At 34.2% G+C, this 22,451-nt stretch overlaps 1 protein-coding gene across 1 annotated transcript in view; it reads left to right on the top strand.

Annotated features, from left to right (window-relative positions):
* Positions 1–22,251, top strand: part of LOC125649315 (ribosome quality control complex subunit NEMF-like) — a 29,809-nt gene extending 7,558 nt beyond the window's left edge. The window contains exons 9-31 of the mRNA XM_048876758.2: positions 765–832; positions 1,283–1,421; positions 1,702–1,827; positions 2,062–2,222; positions 2,847–2,954; positions 3,808–3,871; positions 4,106–4,194; positions 4,344–4,447; positions 4,747–4,809; positions 4,941–5,111; positions 5,921–5,979; positions 6,856–7,238; positions 8,389–8,470; positions 8,685–8,725; positions 8,832–9,060; positions 9,609–9,686; positions 10,349–10,517; positions 11,666–11,724; positions 14,086–14,139; positions 16,482–16,585; positions 17,563–17,606; positions 17,786–17,865; positions 18,055–22,251. Of these exons, the coding sequence (XP_048732715.1) occupies positions 765–832; positions 1,283–1,421; positions 1,702–1,827; positions 2,062–2,222; positions 2,847–2,954; positions 3,808–3,871; positions 4,106–4,194; positions 4,344–4,447; positions 4,747–4,809; positions 4,941–5,111; positions 5,921–5,979; positions 6,856–7,238; positions 8,389–8,470; positions 8,685–8,725; positions 8,832–9,060; positions 9,609–9,686; positions 10,349–10,517; positions 11,666–11,724; positions 14,086–14,139; positions 16,482–16,585; positions 17,563–17,606; positions 17,786–17,865; positions 18,055–18,132 (2,553 nt within the window). The 3' untranslated portion in view covers positions 18,133–22,251. The remainder of the gene's footprint in view (positions 1–764; positions 833–1,282; positions 1,422–1,701; positions 1,828–2,061; positions 2,223–2,846; positions 2,955–3,807; positions 3,872–4,105; positions 4,195–4,343; positions 4,448–4,746; positions 4,810–4,940; positions 5,112–5,920; positions 5,980–6,855; positions 7,239–8,388; positions 8,471–8,684; positions 8,726–8,831; positions 9,061–9,608; positions 9,687–10,348; positions 10,518–11,665; positions 11,725–14,085; positions 14,140–16,481; positions 16,586–17,562; positions 17,607–17,785; positions 17,866–18,054) is intronic.
* The last annotated feature ends 200 nt before the right edge of the window (positions 22,252–22,451 follow it).

Below are 22,451 nucleotides of genomic sequence, written 5' to 3'. Positions count from 1 at the left end.
GATCTCAAGGTCAAAATTATAGGTTTAAGCCATGGATTTGTGTTCGGACTATATCTTCCATTTTCTTCTACAAAGGCATACCATATTTTTACTCTCAGGAAAGAGGTAATTTATACCTATTAACAACACTCTTTGGGAGATTGGGGTAAGCGGGGGGTATTCTTAGTGAGCATTGCTCTTAGTACCTCTTGTTAAAATCCTCATTTGAACCTCAATGCCAAAACAAATTAGACAGACAGAAAGAGCATACCCAAAAATGGTTCACATTATAAGCGTAAACTAAAAACCCCAAGGTTGTCCACCAGCAAGCTATATCACATTAGAATTTAAAGAAAACAATGCAAAATATTTTGATTCACTGTGTAACGTAAATCCTAGAAAATATATGACAATCACAATCAAATGACGTCACACCAGTGTGAGACAGAAAAATCTCATATGGTTGTCTAACATGGGTAAAGTCGATCTCAAACTGGTGATAATGTGAGAAAGAGTAATTATATATGGCTGTCTCAAACTGCAAAATTTTGTCTTTAAATACACTGGTAATTACATACATGTATATGTCAGAAATTGTGATGCTTAGTTGATTGTTAGGTGTTGGGAATTTTTTTTTTCAATATAGCTACAAGATATTTTATGAAAAGGACCAGCATCATTTTTACTGTGTCATTCAATAATACAAGATAGTTTTAAGGGAAAATTATGTTTTTTATGGAACAAAGTTAGAAATACATGTAGTTGATTATTACTCATCCATACAGGGAGTGATTATCCAGAAGAAAGAGAAGCGAGTAACATTCAAGGATGGAGAATCATCAGAACTGTTAACGTAGGTGTTTGTAGCGGGAATCGTAAAATAGGATTACAATTCTATCAGAACAGTTAACGTAGGTGTTTGTAGCGGGAACACATCGTAAAATAGGATTACAATTCCATCAGAACTGTTAACGTAGGTGTTTGTAGCGGGAACACATTGTAAAATAGGATTACAATTCCATCGCTGTCACAAATTTGTTATACTGGTAAACTAGAACTTCAGTGTATTGCTAACTCAGATTTTAATTAACTGGAAGGTTAACTGTGATTTTGATTAACTGGAAATTCAGTGTAATGTTAACTCAGATTTTGATTAACTGGAACTTCATTGTATTGTTAACTCAGATTTTTATTAACTGGAAGGTTAACTCTGATTTTTATTTACTGGAATGTTATTTAAACTCTGATTTTGATTAACTGGAACCTCAGTGTAATTGTAAGTCTGATTTTAATTGACTGGCAGATATGAAGAGTTCCATCCCATGTTGTTCAAACAGTTTGAAAACAAGCCTCATTGTATGTTTGAAAACTACAACAAATCTGTAGATGAGTTCTTTTCCCAACTGGAGAGTCAGAAATTAGACATGAAAGCTCTACAACAGGTAATATTATATTCTAGGAATGTTATACCTGCTTGTAAGAATAATTATCATGAAATATATTGCCCTGGTTTTTTCAACTCACTTTATCAATCATTTAATAGAACAAAATATGAAGATCAATGCCATACAATTGTCTATATAAAATACTGTAAATCCATCTTCTTTAGAAACAATTTTGGTAAATATTTATGAATGGATGATCATGTACATGCAATGGGGACAATATATACATATATTCTAAAAGAGAAAGTATGTTACAAAGAAAATATTATTATTTAAGGAAAAGTCAGCTCTCAAAAAGCTGGACAACATCAAGAAAGATCATGAGAAGAGAATAGATGGACTACAGAAAGACCAAGAAGTTGATATCAATAAGGGCCGCTTGATTGAATTAAACCTGCCATTGGTAAGATCATTTCTCTTAGTTAGAGACTTTTAAAAGAACTATATTAGTAAGATTTGCATAGAACAGGTACTGTAATGTGTAATCTGAATTTGAATCATTTTGTTTGGACTGTTATCGTTAATGCTGATTAAACGTGATGGCTGTTGACTGTGTACGAAGCTTGTGCATCATTATTTAGAATACATGTACATACAATACAAGATGACTGATATACTAATCACACATAATCTCTAGGTGGATCAGGCCCTGCTGATTGTGAGGAGTGCTCTGGCCAATCAGATTGACTGGACAGAAATACAGAACTTGGTCAAAGAGGCTCAACTACAGGGAGATCCAGTGGCCTCCTGCATAGTAGGACTCAAGCTGGAATCCAACACGATCGCTCTCTTACTTAGGTGCTTTGACTGCTATCTTTTGTTTATGTTTCAGAAAATCAAAGATTTTTAAAATGCATGTACCAAATCTTCTAGTTTTTAATTTTTACCAATTATATGGCTTAAGTTTGTATTCCAGTTCATTTGGTTTGTTATCGTTTTAGAGGTGACCAGGTACAACATTGGTGGTTTATTTTTGGATATGAATTACAGAGTATAAAGGGCTATACAGATAATTCTTAAATTATTGTCACTCTGATGTCTTAGTTCATCGCCATTTTCACTTTTCCACCACTTTTTGTCAGGAACTTTTCTGCTCTCTAAAATTTCCTACTCACATACTGCCATCCACCCATGTTTTCAAACAAATGTCCATATTAGGTTGACAAGTGTTTAAATACACTGCCATGTGAGAAATGAAGCTGTTATAAAAATAATTTGTCACCTTAGATCACTGGTGAAATGCCAGGTAATTTTAAAATATTTAAACAAACTCAATGATTGTTTACCAGTAATAGGGATTAGTGGGTTTTTTTTTCTGTATAGAAAAACATCTAATTTCAGTTATGCATTACATAATGTACAGACTGTATATTATGGAGCACAAACAGATGTACCAGTACTGTATGTGATTTGATATTGCAGGGACCCATTCAGATACAGTGATGAGGAGGATGAGGATGAGGAGGACATATTGAGGCCGACTAAGGTGGACATCGACATTTCAATGAGTGCCTATGGCAATTCAAGGAAGTATGTTTCTGTTAGAACAAAGTCTCCATCAGAACAATGGTTTATTTTAATGCTTTATTTTCAGACATTTACAATAACATATACACACATCATATCACACACAAATTCACACACATGCATACAATCTTCCATACAAAAGCACTTTCTTCATAGCTATAATTATAATTACATGTATGTAGTATTTGATAGCTAATCATAATTTAATGGTATTAGAAAACCATCAGAACAATTGTAGTGTATTAGAAAGGAAAATGATTACTATGCTTATATATGTAATTAAATAGTGTAATTAAACACTGTTCACCAAAGTGATTAAGTGACCATAAGATCATATTGAGTAGTTCATCACTTTGCTATATTTCTTGCAATATTGAGAAAAAAATATGCAGATCTCAACTGCCACTTGATGGAAATGGTGTACATGATAGAGGTTATCAATGATAATTAGTTTATTTTGGGGTCAAATGCATTTAAATATAAAATCCATATAAAAAATAAATGGTTTTGTTTATTTGAGCATATATGACAAAAGTAAATTGAAAACTGACGGTCATTTACGAGTTCTTCTAATCACTGCACAGAAATGAGCAGCATGCAAAATGTTGGTACAATTATTTATACACTATGCATGTAATGTTGAGAAACAAACCCATGTAAAATCTCTACACATATAAAAATAATAGGTATGCATGGTAGATTTTGATGGGATTATCTGTCCTTTGAATCATAATAAATGAAAGGTTGAGTTCTGAAAGTTTGAGTCAGTTTTGGAATTTGACTAGATTTGTAAAAAGTGCAAAATATGCAGCCATACATGTACTTTTTAAAATTTTAATTATCTCATTTTCAACAGATATTTTGACAAGAAGAAAACTGCAGCAAAGAAAGAACAGAAGACTATAGATGCTTCAGCTAAGGTCAATTAACAGTAAAACTCTATTAAATATAGCAAAGCCATTACTGTTAGTCATTTTTATATTCTATGCTGGTTTGTGTTTAACTTCAACATTCATTGTAAGATTCTTTTTATTAAGAGATAGCTTTTCTTAAACTTGAATTTTTAAATTTTATTTAGTTCTAAAATATCTTGCACACAATGTATTTTGGTTTTTTATACTGTAATTTAAAATTGACTAATTTTAATGTGATAGGCTCTAAAATCAGCTGAGAAGAAAACTAAAGAAACACTCAAAGAAGTAGCCACAGCAGCAACTATCAATAAAGCTCGGAAAACTTACTGGTAAAGACTGTACAATTATAGAAAGCTACATGTACATACAAATGAAGAAAACTTGCATGTATTATAGTGACTGAGGAAAGTGAAACAGTCTTTGTGAACGATATTATACATATTATGCAGTGTATCTATTTCACTGGTGTGAATTGCAGGTTTGAGAAGTTCCTTTGGTTTATTACATCGGAGAACTATCTGGTCATCGGTGGACGGGACCAACAGCAAAACGAAATGATAGTCAAAAGATACCTCCGTCCAGGTCTGTCAGAAATATGTCAGGACGTGTATACTACTGAGAAAAAGAGGAAAACTTAGAAAATATGATCATTTAAGCATAATACTTTCGATTTCAATGTATGATGCATGTACTGTATGTGCAAGATAAAATGAATTTATTGTCAATCAAGGGCTCAAAGGATAGCATATTAACTTACAAAGAAAGAAACTATGATTGATAGATGCATATTACATGATACAATGAAAGATGAATACAGAAAATAATTATGCTAACCATGCTTTAATCTGAAGATGTTAGAATTGTATATATTTCTTTACTAGGGGACTTGTATATTCATGCTGATCTCCATGGTGCTAGTAGCTGTGTCATGAAAAATCCATCAGGTAAAATAAATACTGAAGAGTTTTTGCGTATTAAATACTTTATGAGTACCTAACACATGTACTGTAGATCTAGTATTTTTCATGTTGTATGATGTGATTTTTGCCTCATACATACTGTATCTGTTTGTTAGGAGAACCAGTTCCTCCCAAGTCATTGAATGAAGCAGGCACAATGGCTATTTGTAATAGTGTGGCATGGGATGCTAAAGTTGTGACAAGTGCTTGGTGGGTTTATCATGATCAAGTGTCCAAGACAGCGCCATCTGGTGAATACCTCACAACAGGAAGCTTTATAATCAGGGGTAGGTAACTTTTGGATGTTACACTTACTGCAACATACAAAAAACATACTTGTTAAATTTTCTGGGTTTGTAAGGATGCTCATGGTTTTAAGAGTATATCTCCCACCTCCTGATATATATTCACATCTTTATACTACATTAGCTCCCAGAACAGTTTAAATACACCACAACTGCATATCGCTTGCATATTTCCAATGCTGACTGTAGAAACCTGACTCTTACATTGTACCATAGTATTACATTTTTACATGGGTACTTTACGTTGTATCATTAAACATTACATTTACAGGTATTATAGTCATACAGTATTTACATAAAATTGAACAGAATAATGCTAGAAGAAAATTGGTGTCCATTGAGGCACAGGCCTCCAATGTTATAGTGAAAATGATGATATGATATCAATAGATATTTAAAAAACTTGGTATGTGAGGCAAATACCTATACTTAGTTTTAATCATACAATTAATATTTTACAAATAATTTCTTGTGAAGATTTGCTCCACATTTAAAAGTGTCTGACTAAAGTTTCACCAGATTTACATTGAAATTCAATAACATTGTTGCATATACGTCTGTGTTAGATATGACACAAATGATGGTAATCCATTATGATAGAAAATATCACAAATATCACAAAATTCTCATGGAGAGGCCCACTTTACCAACCTGTAAAATTCCCACAACCTGACTGAAATCAAATTCCTTCAATATTGTTGTATAGTTGGCAACAATGTCAGCAGATCTGAGGATGCTATTAAAATCAAATTGAGGTTCACATAACTTATATGTCTGCATGTGTTCAATAGGTAAAAAGAATTACCTACCACCTTCCCACCTTGTTTATGGATTTGGATTACTGTTCAAGGTAAGGTACTATTTTGTATCTAATACAATGCACACATGCTTCTCGTGCTAATCCCCTTGTATACTCTGCAGGGATTTACATTGTATTGAATGCATGCAAGAAGTTACAGAATGTACATTTCTGTATTATTCATTATTTCATAGATAGACTCTCATATTATAAAAGTGTGGACATAGTTCTCAAAAATGGACATCATACAGTTTTAGGTGGAGGATGATAGAATAGAGAGGCATGGAGGAAAATAATTTTTATACTTTTTGATTGTAGCTGGAAGATGAAAGTGTTAAGAAGTATAGAGAATAATTTCATATTGTTCCTGTTTTTGATTGTAGTTGGAGGATGACAGCATAGAGAGACATAGAGGAGAATAATTTCATATTGTTCCTGTTTTTGATTGTAGTTGGAGGATGACAGCATAGAGAGACATAGAAGAGAGTAATTTCATATTGTTCCTGTTTTTGATTGTAGTTGAAGGATGACAGCATAGAGAGACATAGAAGAAAGTAATTTCATATTGTTCCTGTTTTTGATTGTAGTTGGAGGATGACAGCATAGAGAGACATAGAGGAGAATAATTTCATATTGTTCCTGTTTTTGATTGTAGTTGAAGGATGACAGCATAGAGAGACATAGAGGAGAATAATTTCATATTGTTCCTGTTTTTGATTGTAGTTGGAGGATGACAGCATAGAGAGACATAGAAGAGAGTAATTTCATATTGTTCCTGTTTTTGATTGTAGTTGAAGGATGACAGCATAGAGAGACATAGAGGAGAATAATTTCATATTGTTCCTGTTTTTGATTGTAGTTGGAGGATGACAGCATAGAGAGACATAGAAGAGAGTAATTTCATATTGTTCCTGTTTTTGATTGTAGTTGGAGGATGACAGCATAGAGAGACATAGAGGAGAACGGAAAGTCCACAAAGTGGAGGATGATGCCATATCAGTAGCAGACTCCATAGCAACAGAGAGTGATCTGACTGCCGACACAAACAGTGTGAATCAAGACACAGACAGTGATAGTGATAGTGAGACAGAGGAAAATTACAACAGAAGTGAAAGTACTGAAGACAGCGAAAGGCCTCAGACTGATAGTGAAAGTAAAACAGATGGAAATGGTGATTGTCAATGTGTAGACAAAAATGGAAAAATATCAGGTGAAGATAGTGATAAAAAGGAAGTGAAGGAGGAAGACGATAAGGAGAAGAACTTGTTTCCAGACACATCAATATCATTACAACATGTCAAGGGAGATAAGTAAGTCTCAACTGCAGGAATAATTTCACATTGACAACTGACAAAAGGCATTCATAATATTTATTCATGTCAATTATGTGAAATGTAGATAGAAGGGTTGTCTAAAGAATTCCTGAACAAGTGAATTTATGAAGTGTAGGTTCATGTACAGATTTACTATGATAAAATTGCGTATTTTTCTTTAATTAAATAAATGTGACTGAACGTTCATGTTTCGGTACACAAAATTGGGTTTTTATCTGAACAGACTGAATATAGGTATCTTATTTATGCCAAAAATGTTTTTCAAAATCAGTTCTGAGAATTTCAATTACATTTCTTTGGAGGAAAACAACTTTAGAACATATCTGTAATCAAAACACTCTGAATGAGGATGTTTAAATCAAGATAAAAAGTAGATTATATTGCATGCAAAAAAACTCCAATAAGTCACACCATATTCGCACAGGATCTCATTTGGACAGAAAAAAGGAGTGGTTCACATGTATTTTCAATCTGACTGATCCTATATACTAAATTGTAAGAGTATCATCAGATTATCATCAGATTAAAACAATTTTATAAAGATTGTTTGCAACCCATTGCACAGTAATGCTGTATAAAACACAAAGTCCATTAAATCTGGTTTCCTGTTATTTATCTATGAATTTCCTTATTATGAAATTTTTAACTGTCAGACGTTCTGTGGCATCATTCATTGATGTTGTTTAGCATCTCCTAATTATGCACGGATTCTCTTTTGTTCTAAACAATCACCACTGACTCAAACATCTTGAAATTAGCAAAACAATTCAATATGCACTTTCAAAATTATAGAACAGGTTTTTGCAATTTTCTCATCCTTATTAGGGATTTCATGCAGGAATTGCTACTAAAGTCATAAAATGAAACCTTTGTACTTTAATATGGGCTGTTGCCACAAATCCTATCGATACCGTCAAATTTTCCCCTTGGTAAGATAGGCACAGTGCTTAGACTGATAGATGTAACCAAGAATTAGGAAAGTTTCCATCAGAAAACACTTAATAATATATCACATGTTTTAGACAACTCTTGCACCATGATATTTAGGTTGCATGTGAAGGCTTATATATACTCAACATGTACATTTTTCCCCCTTTAAATCAATGACATACATGTACCTGTTTAGATTTGAGCTCCAGCGAGAGAGGAGTAATACGAGTGGCAGTGTGGAGGATCCGGAGAAGAAGGAAATGACACCTGTACTACAGGTAATGATACTATAAAATGGGGAATTTATAGCTTACAGGACTTAGTTGATTTAGATATCAATTTATTTTTTAAATTCAATGGCATGGTCTGCGATATGGCTTACAATGTGTAATAACACTGACATCATATAAACGATTTGAAACTGTACATGTTTGCATTTTGGTGTTCATTCATTGATTAAGATGAGACAACTTTTAAAATTCTGTATTTTAGACAGGAGGTAGAGGAGCAAAAATATCAGCAAAACAAAGGAGGTAAAATTGCCTTTTAAAGTCTTCTTTCAAATTTAATGAGCACCAGTTTCATTTATAGAATATGGCTTCTTGGAGTACATATATGATGTAGTTGATTTCTTTGAAGGGAAATGAAGAAAGCCAAAAGAGTCCAGAACCAACAGAAAGAGAACCAAGAGGATGAGGAAGATAACGTATCTTGGCTTCGTCAAGATAAGGACAGGGTACTAGGAGAAGATGTGAAAGAGAACCAGTCAACACAGAAGTCAAAGCAAGATCACAATCCAAAATCAGACTCTAATGAACTGGATTCTGTTGAAAAGCAGGCTCAGATACAATTCAAAAGAGGACAAAGGGTAAGACTTATGTTAAATTGCACATCTGTTGTACATATAGGTTTAAGGATCAACATGTCAGTAAATTACCATAAACAAAAGGTATGCATATCAGATCTGTCCACAATGCTACTCTGTAGTACATATACAGTGTGTTTTGTAAATGTACATAATCTATTGCAAAGCTTCTGATATAGCGCACAAATTTTGCAATTTATAGATTCCCTATTGCATGTATGTGCATATATGAATAATTGATATTTACATTAATTCGATTGAGGCCTCTCTTGCAAAATCAAAACTTTAGCATTTAATTTTTTATCAACACACATACATGTACAAAGAATTAAGTCCTTCAGAATATACATTGTAGCATTGAAAATTTTTCATGATTGCAATTTCATGTTAATTGGCAATTTCACGAAATTAATTGCTCACGTTTTATAAGAAATCTATTGTATGCCCTAATACTAAACCACTTTTGAATGCATTGTTGGTCTATTGCACATGTATGTGTATGTTAAAATATCCAATCTTTAATTGTTTCATTTTCATGTTTCTGCATGCAGAGTAAATTGAAGAAGATCAAAGATAAATATGGAGATCAAGATGATGAAGAAAGACAACTCAGGATGGAAATTTTAGCAGTAAGAATTTCTTTTCAATGACTATGGAAATTCATGTCACTCAAACTAAAGCTTGAATGTTATAAAAATTGTTTTACCGTATATACTCGCCTATAAGTTGGTTCGCCTATAGGTTTTTTATTTTGGAGGGAACTGCCATTGACTCATTTATAAGTTGGTCCAACTTTTTTCAAGAATCGGTTGACAATTTCAAATTAATGCTCTAATGTTTTTACCTGTGTTTCAAATAATATTTTGAGAAATGTGCCAATATTTGATATTTTTTCCTAACAAATGAATTTCATATCAAAACTCTTATGTATTTATCTGTGTTCCAATAATGTTTTGGGATATGACATCAATATTTCACTTTTTATTCTCAACAAATTAAACAATTACTATTTTGTTTATTTCGTCCATGTTTTTGCTGTTTAAAAAATACTAGGCTATACATTACGCCATCCAGAAAAATACTAATCTTCTTGGGACACTCCTATAAGTCGGACATAGAGTTTTGGACCAAAATTTAACCCCCAAAATCTGACTTATAGGCGAGTATATACGGTACATTATCATATGTAATAATTGGAAAATTGGTTTTGTAACTGAGCTTAGAGTTGCATTTAATACATCCATTTGTAAACATTAGAATTACTTTGCTTATTGGATATGATAATTCACAGTCAGCAGGTGCTAAAAAGGAGGATAAAAAGAAGAAAGGTAAGAAGGGCCAACACCAGCAGAATGCCAGACCTGTCAGTGCAAAGCAACAGTTACAGCAGCAAAAGGACAAAGGTCAAGCCAAGTCTGTAGACATCATACTGCAACCTACAGCAGAGCTTATTATTGAAGGTAAGAAAACTTTGTTTGGCATTTATGTTTTTATTGTGTTTTCAAGTATATTTTATAGTGAGCGAAGCTCCAATGATTATGCAATAGAATCATGTGATTTGTTCTTCATCAGCTGAAAAATGATGGAGACTACCCATAATGCTTCCGGAGAATGTCGCCGTCACTGCGGTATACTTCATTGACAACCCCTTAGATAAAACAAATAAATAGTTTGGAAAGTACCACAAATGATTTTAAATTCCAGACAAGCTTAGCTTTCCCATACCTTTGTGCGTTTTGTTGTAAATAATTGCTTGATTTGAAAGAAAAGCAATCGCTGTTAATGATGACTCACAATGCACTGGTTACATCAACCGCGTAATATTTCCCGCGTTAAATGAATTGGCTCAAGTCGTGTTGTAAGATGTTATGGGTCTTCGCTCATCTCTACGGTCACACCGTAAACATATTAATATAATACATCTCAATACAAAAATAGAGTTTACTGAATGGATTTATTGTAGTGCAAGATAATGAAGTTACATGTATTTAAATACAGGAACATGTCAAGTTGCTATGTTTTATTTGTATCTGCAGTTGACTCTTGAATGTTTTGAATGTTGATCTCTCAAAGTTCTTGATCTCTTGTTCTCTTTAAATCTTGATCTTTTGAAATCCCTCAAAGTAAAATTTAGTCCTGCTATATATAATCCTTTGAAGTTTTACTCTCCATACTTTTAAGTGCTAAATGTTTACATAAGCTACTAGTCACTCATGACATAAATATCATCCCATGGATTTCACCAGAAGACCATCTTTAACAGCTCACAAAACAAGGTTTGACAACTTTGTAATTAGGGATGACACTTCACCAGACAATCCAACCTGGGGATTAATGGGTCTTTTCAATCATTGGACATAATTATTAATTAACTTTATGAAGTTTTGAAAGATGGACAATGATTGTACAAGAGATGCATACATATATATGTAGTTTTGATTACACTTTCTAGAAAGATTTTGACCGTGTTTAGATAAACATGACTGAAGAAGACCGGTAACATGGTCGAAATATTTCTAGAAAGTGTTCAGAGTTTTTTTAAATTTTACTTCGAAAAAAAGAGACTTTTTTATAGTTTTGATTATTTGACAAATGTTCTCCTATACAGAATCAACAACAGTGGAAAATGAGAAAGCACAAGGGAACCCAGCAACACTAGCAAAACAGGTGATGTATAGAATTGAAGATTTTCAATATTGTTTCATTTTCGGCTCACAGAAACCATAGGCTATAAGGTTTTTTTAATATTAAAATATCTGTCTATATCTGTATGTTTTTTTGGAAAGAATGGTTGCATGACAAGTGCCAAGTATCTTGCACATATTTTGATATGCCCATCGTAGATGGGTCAAATTATGGCGTAGCGAGTCTGTCTGTTTTTCATCACCTTGTGGATCAGATAAAAACAGAACTTATAAGACTAGGGACCATCAAATTTGGTATACATATTCTTCATGATCAGAGGAAGAAGCCTAGCATTTTTCAAGGTGATAGGTTAAAAGTCAAGGTCAAATTATATGGCAGGATTAATTTTATAGGCACAGCCCCCTTCCTCCGAAACAGTACTAATAAGGCTAGAATAATCAAACTTGATATATACATGTATAATCAAACATCATAGATTTGTTTGTGTTTCTGTCTGTCAGCACCTTGTGGGTCAGATAAAAACTACATATAGGGCTAGGATAATAAAACTTGGTATACATATATCCAATTATTAGAAGAAGCCTATTCTTTTTTCAAGAGCAAAAGGTCAAGGTCAAACTTACATGGGTCATTTTACAGGCACAAAACAAGATAGAAACAGTACTAATAAGGCTAGGATTATCAAACTTCATACACATTCAACCGTCATAAACCGGACATATTATGGCATGGCACAGTGTTTTGTGTGTGTGTCTGTTTATCCGTCAGCACCTTGTGAGGAGGATAAAAAGTACTAATAAGACTAGGATAATCCATCCTGATACACACTCCCCATGGTGAGAGATTAATGCCTGTTATTTCATAAGGTCCGCGGTTGAGTTAAGGCTTTCCCCATAAAATTTTTAATACCAGGGCCGTAAGTAGGGTTCTAAATCAGGGGAGGCAGGGGATTGGGGGCCGCCGATTGACTTTACGACTGAAAATGACACTTTTTAAATCCCAATTTATCATGTTTGTGTTTCATTTGTACTATGTAAAGAATCGTAATATGGTGTCAAAGACAAAGGTGCTTGTCTTCATTTTAAACATATATCCTATAATATAACATTTATATAATTTTATTTTCTTTTTTGCCAAAAAATCAGACGAGGCAGTTGCCTCGTCTGCCTCATCGGCAGTTACGGCCCTGAATACCAGTGCTGTACATAAATATACTTTACCGCACTGGCACATTGCACAACGTCACAATGAAAATTACGTCATGACGAAGGTCATGACGTACATATCTACAGTCCTTTTGTGGTTGGAAATGTCAAAATATTGTTTCGTTATTTACCACCGCTGTCAAACGGTAAACTGCAATCGCGTAAAAGTTTCTGTCAAATGGGTTATATTAATTCTCTTTGATATTGAAAAAGTTTCAATTTCTTCTTTATCTAACATACATGCTAAAGTAATATCCATATTATATTGTGATATTGATATCGCCCCTAATCTACACGTATAGTTACTTTCACAATGGACTCATTTGCATAAACAGGGTTTCCGTACATAAAAAATTCATCATTGGCACAACACCCCGAGGTTTTTAAGTGAAAGATGTCTGATTTATGTGACATGTGAACTTCAGTGCCAAAGGAAAGTTAGGGGAGCAAGTTCTGACTTCAACAGAAAATATGTTTTTCAGGCTAGATTCAACTTCATATGTGCAAAAATCGCTGCATCTTGCATATTCAATGCAAAAATTAGACATGTTGCAAGTCACAATAAACTTGCTCTCAGCACTTTTCAAATTAAGAAATTAATATGCTTTGAAGTTATTTTAACTTCAACTTGCATTGATATCTGGATATCGTGCTAATTCTATGATTTATACATACACGATACGTTTTTATCTTGATATTTGATCATGTGATAGAGAGTTGATGTTGAGGTTGTCGGTCTGGTGAAAAATGTATAAGAGGTCAATATGCACTTAATGATATATACATATTGTTTTTGTATAAAAGGGTTGTGTTTACAGAATTTGTCACAAATTGATCTGTTTATTAATGCTTTTTTCCTGATATATTTCTATGGCCCTACTTAACACAACTGCGTCAAAGGTTAAGGACAAACTTTCATGGGTAATGAAGGAAAAACAGTACTGTTCTAATAAGGTGAGGATCACCAAACTTGGTGTACTTGCTCCCCATTGTGTTGGTCTGAAGTAAATTTTGAAAATTCTATGTAAAGGGAGCCTAGTTAATGTTTCGAGTCTTTCAAACTAGAGACTTAAATAGAAAGCTGGTGAAATCTGCCATAATTCAGTGGGTGTTTTGTCCTATGGGTTGTTTAGTTCTGTTTGTTACCTTCAGTAATATATACTTTTTCTATATACAGGAAAAACAGAATGACTCTGATGATGAAAAACAGGAGGAGGGCATGAAACCAGACGTAAGTTAACTTTTTTGCCAGTTACAAATTGTTAGTAGTACTACTTGTTGCTTTATATGAGTTGTAATGCATTGTATTAAGAGCTGCATTGAAAATGTTGGAGTCCAGTTGTAATCTTTGTGTTCAATCTTTCTGTCGACCGTTTTATCAATCTACAGACTTCAAATTAGTTATTTATGATAAGATCAAAAGTTATACAAGACAAGCTGACAATGGGGCTGACTATATCAGATTTTGTACGCCTGTTTAAGACGGGACATATTGTAGTATGGCATTCATTTTCATCTGTCTGTGTGTTAGCTTTTTTGTGTTCGGCTCATAACTAAAATACTATGAGGATTAGATTCATCAACTTTGTCAGCTGATTCATCTTGGGTGTGTTGCATTTTGAATTAGGTCACTGTGACCTTTAATCAAAATGATATGGCCAATATGGAAAATCCTTGTCTGGCTCATAACTGAACAATTATTTGGCCTAGAATCATCAAACTTGGTCAGTTAGAAGGTTTGTCACACCCTTCATTAAGGTCATGTAACAGAGACATCTTTTATACCTCTGATGGGAGTTTAACCCGGGTCTCTGGCTCACAAGTCCAGCACTCTACCATTCGAGCCAAAGTGTTAATTTTTCCCACTAGCTACAGCTTGTAGGACTGCCATATCGCTCACAGTACCATGGTCACTGTGATCTGTAATATGCCAGTTTTGAGATAAGAGCTCTTCTGTGTAGTGGAACTTTGAATGCCTGCATTTTTAAGTGGGACAGAGTGGATCTACACACAGTGAGGAAGATGATCAAATGTATTAAAGCGGCTTCTCTTTAAATATGCAAATGAAATAAATACTAAATACTATCAAAAGAAATGTTTTACAAAAGTGGAAGCCTAAAAGCAATGTCATATTTGCAAGTAATATCCTAGAAATGATAAAAATGAGCAACAAAATAAGTGATATAATTATTAGTATGGAGCCATTTGGATTATTGTGTTGTTTTATATCAATTGTTGATATGTATTTTTTCAAAACCTTTGAATAATATAGATTAGCTGTCAAATACTATTACTATTATATAGTTACCAAGAAAGTGGGAGGTTGTTCATGTTTGTGCGTGAATTTGTGTGTAATATATGTTCTTGTAAATGTCTGAAAGTGATAGCATTGAAATAATTTTTTTAGTTTATGAATGAATGTCTTGATTATTAGAAAGCCAAGAACTTGCATTTTTAATTGTCAAAAAGACTGTGAATTCATCTTCTGAATTTCCGTCTATTATTGCAAAAGTTATGAGCAAAGTACAGGGATGTGTATATACATTGTACACTTGTACCTGTAAATACAATAATCTGTGTAGTCATTATGTTGGTTGCTTGTGGAAACAAGCATTTAGTTTTGTCATTATCTTTTTATACACCCATCTTCGGATTACGGTACAGTGATGTCTGTATGTCTGTCCTTCCATCTGTCCATATGGAGTTTTGTTTCTTTTTTCATTTCTTTCTAACATAACCTGCTGAGACTTGCTATGTAGCTTGTTTGTGGATCACTGTAGACCATACTGCAATTTTGATACATTTCAACCTCTCTTGCAGGAGTTTGCCACTTTATTTGAAAATTATTGTTATATGGAGGGTACATCATTTGTCCATTAACTCCTACCACTTTTCAAGGGAGGACCTTATTTTACAGAATGTTTGTATGGGTATTCAAGATGTGTATGTGGCAAGGATTTTGATTTTCTTCTATTTTTGAGGAGATTACATGTTGTTGAACTTAGTCAGTTTTGAGGAAATATTACATAGTACATGTACATGATTTGTCCATCTAACTCCAATCGACAACCACCGGTTTTGTCCATTAACTCCTACCAGTTTTCAAGGGATGGCGTTCTTATTTTACAAAGTGTTTGTATGGGTATTGAAAATGTTCATGTGGCAAGCAATTTGATTTTCTTCAATTTTGGGGAAAATTAGAGGTGTTCATTTCACTCCTCTCTGATTTCGAGATAAGGCCTTTGTAAACAACTGGAAGATGTGCATGTTACAAGGATTTTGATTCCCAAATTTATTTTATTGTCTTTGTTGTTTGAGAAAATAACAAGTTGTTGAACTTAACCATTGGGGATATGTTTTATACACAGATCTCTTGGTTTATTCATCTACATGTACCACCTGTCACAATTTTTAAGCTAGGGCCTTTTATTCATATGATGTAAAAGAAAGTATGTCACAGCTTCATGATGGCTGATTCTATATTAAATAAAGTTCTAAAATTCATGGCTTAAAAAACACCCTACTGTTTTCGGTACTCTTATTTTTAACAGATTTATTTATTTATTTTTTCAGGATGTAATGATGCTGGATTCCCTGACTGGCTGCCCAGTTCTGGAAGATGAACTTTTGTATGCCATCCCAGTATGTGGTCCATACAGCACCATGCTGAATTACAAGTAAGTGTAATCCCAGTATGTGATCCAAATAGCACCATGCTGAATTATAAATAATCCCAGTGTGTGATTCAGATAGCACCATGCTGAATTACAAATAATCCCAGTGTGTGAATTATAGAGCACCATGCTAAATTACAAATAATCCCATTGTGTGAATTATAGAGCATCATGCTGAATTACAAATAATCCCAGTGTGTAAATTATAGAGCATCATGCTGGATTACAAATGATCCCAGTGTGTGAATTATAGAGCACCATGCTGAATTACAAATAATCCCAGTGCGTGAATTATAGAGCATCGCTGAATTACAAATTATAGAGCACCATGCTGAATTACAAATAATCCCAGTGTGTGAATTATAGAGCACCATGCTAAATTACAAATAATCCCATTGTGTGAATTATAGAGCATCATGCTGAATTACAAATAATCCCAGTGTGTAAATTATAGAGCATCATGCTGAATTACAAATAATCCCAGTGTGTGAATTATAGAGCATCATGCTGAATTACAAATAATCCCAGTGTGTGAATTATAGAGCACCATGCTGGATTACAAGTAAGTGTAATCCCAGTATGTGATCCAAATAGCACCATGCTGAATTACAAATAATCCCAGTGTGTGATTCAGATAGCACCATGCTGAATTACAAATAATCCCAGTGTGTGAATTATAGAGCACCATGCTAAATTACAAATAATCCCATTGTGTGAATTATAGAGCATCATGCTGAATTACAAATAATCCCAGTGTGTAAATTATAGAGCACCATGCTAAATTACAAATAATCCCAGTGTTGTCTTTATAGCGTTATGCTGATGAACAGACAGGTATTTTCCTACCCAATATTACCTTTGTTGATAACAATAAATCAAATGACCATTTATCACTGCTTTTTGTTGCTGTTAGAATTTTAACTTAACATGCTCTTTTAATTTCAATGAACATAATATTTTTCACATTTTACCTTTCACAGATTCAAAGTGAAACTATTGCCTGGAAGTACGAAACGAGGAAAAGGTTAATTGAGTTTGCAAATTTTATTTATCCAAATTTTATTTGAATATGTAAAATGAATGAGGAAAAAATCTTTTTCATTTTTGAAAGTAAATACATTTTAAACATATATAAAAATACTGCAAGAGGATAATTTTTGAGAGATTTTTAAAATGATATTCTTAATATTCATTTGATTGTAGCTGCTAAACTTGCCCTCAATATGTTTTCACATGAAAAGTCAACAACGTCAAGAGAAAAAGATCTTGTCCGTATTTTAAAGGTTAGTATTGCAAGGCAAAATCAATCATTGATAGAGAGGTATTGATCTATTGAATTGAAACCAGCAGTTGCCTTTTGTCAATTATTACTATCACATGTGTATAAGGGGACAATTGCTGTAATAACCCAATTGATTATCTATGGTTGTAAAATATGCTTTATTTTGAGGCTACTTTTCTTGCCACTTTAGGATGCTGATACAAGTCGAAATATTCCTGGAAAAGTGAAAGTATCTGCTCCAAATCTTCATAAGGCAAAAGGAAAGTAGGAAAACCTTTGTGAACAAGGACAAAAGACTAAAGAATTCAAATATTAAAATGTACTGCTTTTCTTCATTTGTGGGTTTTTATTATTTTCTTTCCTGTCTTACTTCAACATTACATGTGAAAAAAATCAGTTGACATGCCATTAATCTTAATCATTGCTTTAATTCCCACATACAGCGTAGATGTACATATGTTGATGGATCACAACATAATATTTGTATGCAAGGTGTAAATGTATATCTAAAAAAAAAATTCCACGAAAATATGGAATGTTTTACGCTCATGATTTGATTAATACTCCTGTGGAGGTCCTAGAAATGTGTCATTACTCGGGGAAAGCTAGCAGATTCCTACATGTATCTTTATTTGGATGCCAAATATGAAATGTTTTAAAACTGATTCATTTGCTGAAACATCAAATTTGATACAGTGGTGGCTTTAAAAACTTTAATTGTAATCGGAAGTCTACATATACAGTAACAAGGATCCATTCACTGAAGTCAACATTTAGTCAAATTGAGACAAATGCACCTAAGTTATCTCAACTATTGAATTCTGAAGGTCATTCAGGGGAATGATTTTGGCCATAGGCCTCTTTACTTTTCATTCCATCTTTTCTGTCTTATTGATAATGGGGATTATTTACATTTCCAATGTTTTTGCCTTTGATATCTCTACAAATTGTAAGGATAGCCATTTCCTCATGAATACGCTGTTGTTCTGAACAATCTCTTCTATTTCTTTCTGAATTACTACATGTTGCTGTTAAAATAGACATACAGTACTATATTTATTAAGATTTATACGTGCATTGTTCACAATTGCAGTAAATTCATGTGGAAATGGCTATCATTACAATTTGCAAAGGTATCAAAGGTAAAATTTTGGAAATGTAAAGATATATATTTGTAAGTAGAGTAGTATACAATAAAATATACAAAGATGGAAATGGCATTTACATGTACACGTACACATGTATGTTGACTACTAAGAAATGGGAAATACATGTAAGTAAATTAATAGGCATTGTATCGCTAATTTTAATTCTAGCAATCTGCTCACCTTTGTAAAGTACAAATTATATGTGAGGTTGTGAGCTGTATGAAAAGTAAAGATAATGAACAGTGATCAATCTCGTAAATCCCATAAAGAATACACAAATTAAGAGTAGGGCAAACATAGACTGCTGGACACACCAGAAGTGGGATCAGGTGCCTTGGAGGAGTAACCATCCCCTGTTAACCGGTCACACCCGCCCTGAGTCCTATATCTTGATCAGGTAAACAGAATAATTGGTAATCAAAATTTGTATATAAAAACAGCATAACAATTGGTATGAAACACGTCGGACATCATTCAACCTAATGACAGGTTGTACTGTTTTAACTATCAAAGTCCTTTATTATACCCCCCGCAACAAGTTGTGGGGGGGTGGGTGGGGGGGGGGGATATACTGGAATCGGGTTGTCCTGTCTGTCTGTCCGTCCGTCTGTAGATGCAATGGTTTCTGGGCTCTAAAGCATTATCCTTTCCACCTACCGTCACCATATCATATATATGGACTACCCATGGGATGAAGATGTTCCCTATCGATTTTGGGGTCAAAGGGTCAAAGGTCAAGCACACTGGACATCGAAGTAGCAATATGGTTTCTGGGCTCTAAAGCGTTATCCTTTCCACCTACAGTCACCATATCATACATATGGACTACCCATGGGATGAAGATGTTCCCTATCGATTTTGGGGTCAAAAGGTCAAAGATCAGGTGCACTGGACATCGAAGTAGCAATATGGTTTCCGGGCTCTAAAGCATTATCCTTTCCACCTACCGTCACCATATCATATATATGGACTACCCATGGGATGAAGATGTTCCCTATCGATTTTGGGGTCAAAAGGTCAAAGGTCAAGCGCACTGGACATCGAAGTAGCAATATGGTTTCCGGGCTCTAAAGCATTATCCTTTCCACCTACCGTCACCATATCATATATATGGACTACCCATGGGATGAAGATGTTCCCTATCGATTTTGGGGTCAAAAGGTCAAAGGTCAAGCGCACTGGACATCGAAGTAGCAATATGGTTTCCGGGCTCTAAAGCGTTATCCTTTCCACCTACAGTCACCATATCATACATATGGACTACCCATGGGATGAAGATGTTCCCTATCAATTTTGGGGTCAAAAGGTCAAAGGTCAAGCGCACTGGACATTGAAGTAGCAATATGGTTCAGTTTGTCATGCCATTTGTTTTTTACACTCAGAAAAGAGTTAGTTTATACCTATTACCAACACCCTTTGGAAGATTGGGGTAAGCAGGGGGTATTCTTAGTGAACATTGCTCACAGTACCTCTTGTTCAAATTGTCAGGGTATACAGTCGTAGGGGGGATCTCAGCTGCAGCAATTTAATTTAGAAACTAACTATATTTTCTGATCAAAATTTGTCTGTTGTCTGTCGTCATTGGCGTTGGTGTAAACTTTTCACATTTTTATCTTCTTCTCCAGAACCACTGGGCCAATTTCAACCAAACTTGGCACAAAGCATCCTTGGGTGAAGGGCTTTCAAGTTTGTTTAAATGAAGGGCCATGCCGCCTTCCAAGGGGATATAATCACACAAATATGCAAATACAGGGTGTGGTCATTTAAAATCTTCTCAAGAACCACTGGGCCAGAGGAACTTAAATTTACATGAAAATTCCTGACAGTGCAGATTCAAGTTTGATAAAATCATGGTCCCCGGGGTATGGTGGGGCAGCAATAGGGGATCAAAGTTTTACATACAAATATATAGTGAAATTCTTTAAAAATCTTCTCAAGAACCTGTTTGTTAAAATCATGCCCCCCCCCTTGGGGGGGGGGGGGGGGGGGGGGGGGGGGGGGGGGGGGGGTAGGATGGGGCCACAATAGGGGATCAAAGTTTTACATAGAAATATATAGGGAGAAAATCTTTAAAAACCTTCTCAAGAACCACTGGACCAGAAAAGTTTACATTTACATGACAGCTTACTGACATAGTGCAGAGTCAAGTTTGGTAAAATCATGGTCCCCGGGGGTATGGTGGGGCCACAATAGGGGATCAAAGTTTTACATACAAATATATAGGGAAATTTAAAAAAAATCTTCTTCTCAAGAACCACTGGGTCAGAAAAGTAGAAATTTACATGAAAATGACATTATGCAGATTCAAGTGTGTTAAAATCATGGCCCCTGGGGGTAGGATAGGCCACAATAGGGGATCAAAGTTTTTCATACTAATATATAGAGAAAATCTTTAAAAATCTTCTTCTCAAGAACCATTGGGTCTAAGAAGTTTACATGAAAGCTTCCTGACATAATGCAGATTCAAATTTGTAAAAATCATGCCAATTAAAAAAAACACCCCAATTTAATTCATATTACTGAGTGATTATTATTGAAAGATTTAGAATAGTATGCAAACACCTAGCCTCCTTTCTCAAAGTGTAGGGACAGTTGGAGGAGATATTGTCTTCTACAATTGTTGACAAGCAGAAAAGGAACCTGAAAATTTCTTTTTTTTGTCCAAACTTCACACTCCTAAATTGGAGGGGGAGGGGGGGGGGGGGGTACTCCGTTCATCTTCAATTCATTCATTATTACATTTTTACCATTCAATACTACCACCAAAAGAATGGGGTGGGGGCCAAGCCGCCAATTAATCTTATTGCACATGTGAAAATAACTTAGTTTATATATGAAAATAACAGAAAATGAAGGTTGTCAAAAAAGTGGAGGTTCAGCCCCCTGGTTCTACGTGCCTGATACGTTGGTACATGTATATTAAGTTCACATGAAGTTTGCTTGTGCACAAATCTGTCGACATTTGATATCAATTAGCAATACAATCGAAAAACAATAATTTAATGCTCTTAATTGTATATCACATACATATTACGAGGTAAATCTTTCATATGTGGATATAGATTCTTTATGACAAGTCCTTGTTATACTTTAGTGTTTGACCCTGAAAGTTTGACCTACTTTGATAAAAATCTGACCTATTCAATATCCCCTGAACTATTTGAGACAGAGCTTTCATATTTTGTATACATATATGTATGTAACCGTCTTGTATTCAATAATAAACACAAAATGGAGTTCAGATTCTTTAAGTTGTGTATTATCCTAATTCTGGAGGAGGATCTAATATAGGGTGTTTTTCTTACACCAGGATTTGTAGGACATGGCTTCAGGTAGTATCAGCAATCATCAGGATGTGAAATACTTTCTTCGCATCGTAAAAACAGACAAATCATGTTCTCTCTGTGTAATATTTCCACTTGGCATAAGGTGTATGTGT

The sequence above is a fragment of the Ostrea edulis genome, chromosome 5 (assembly GCF_947568905.1).
Source record: "Ostrea edulis chromosome 5, xbOstEdul1.1, whole genome shotgun sequence".
In the NCBI taxonomy this organism is placed as follows: domain Eukaryota; kingdom Metazoa; phylum Mollusca; class Bivalvia; order Ostreida; family Ostreidae; genus Ostrea; species Ostrea edulis.
Note: the sequence above shows the minus strand (reverse complement) of the source record. Positions and strands in the feature narration are given on the sequence as shown.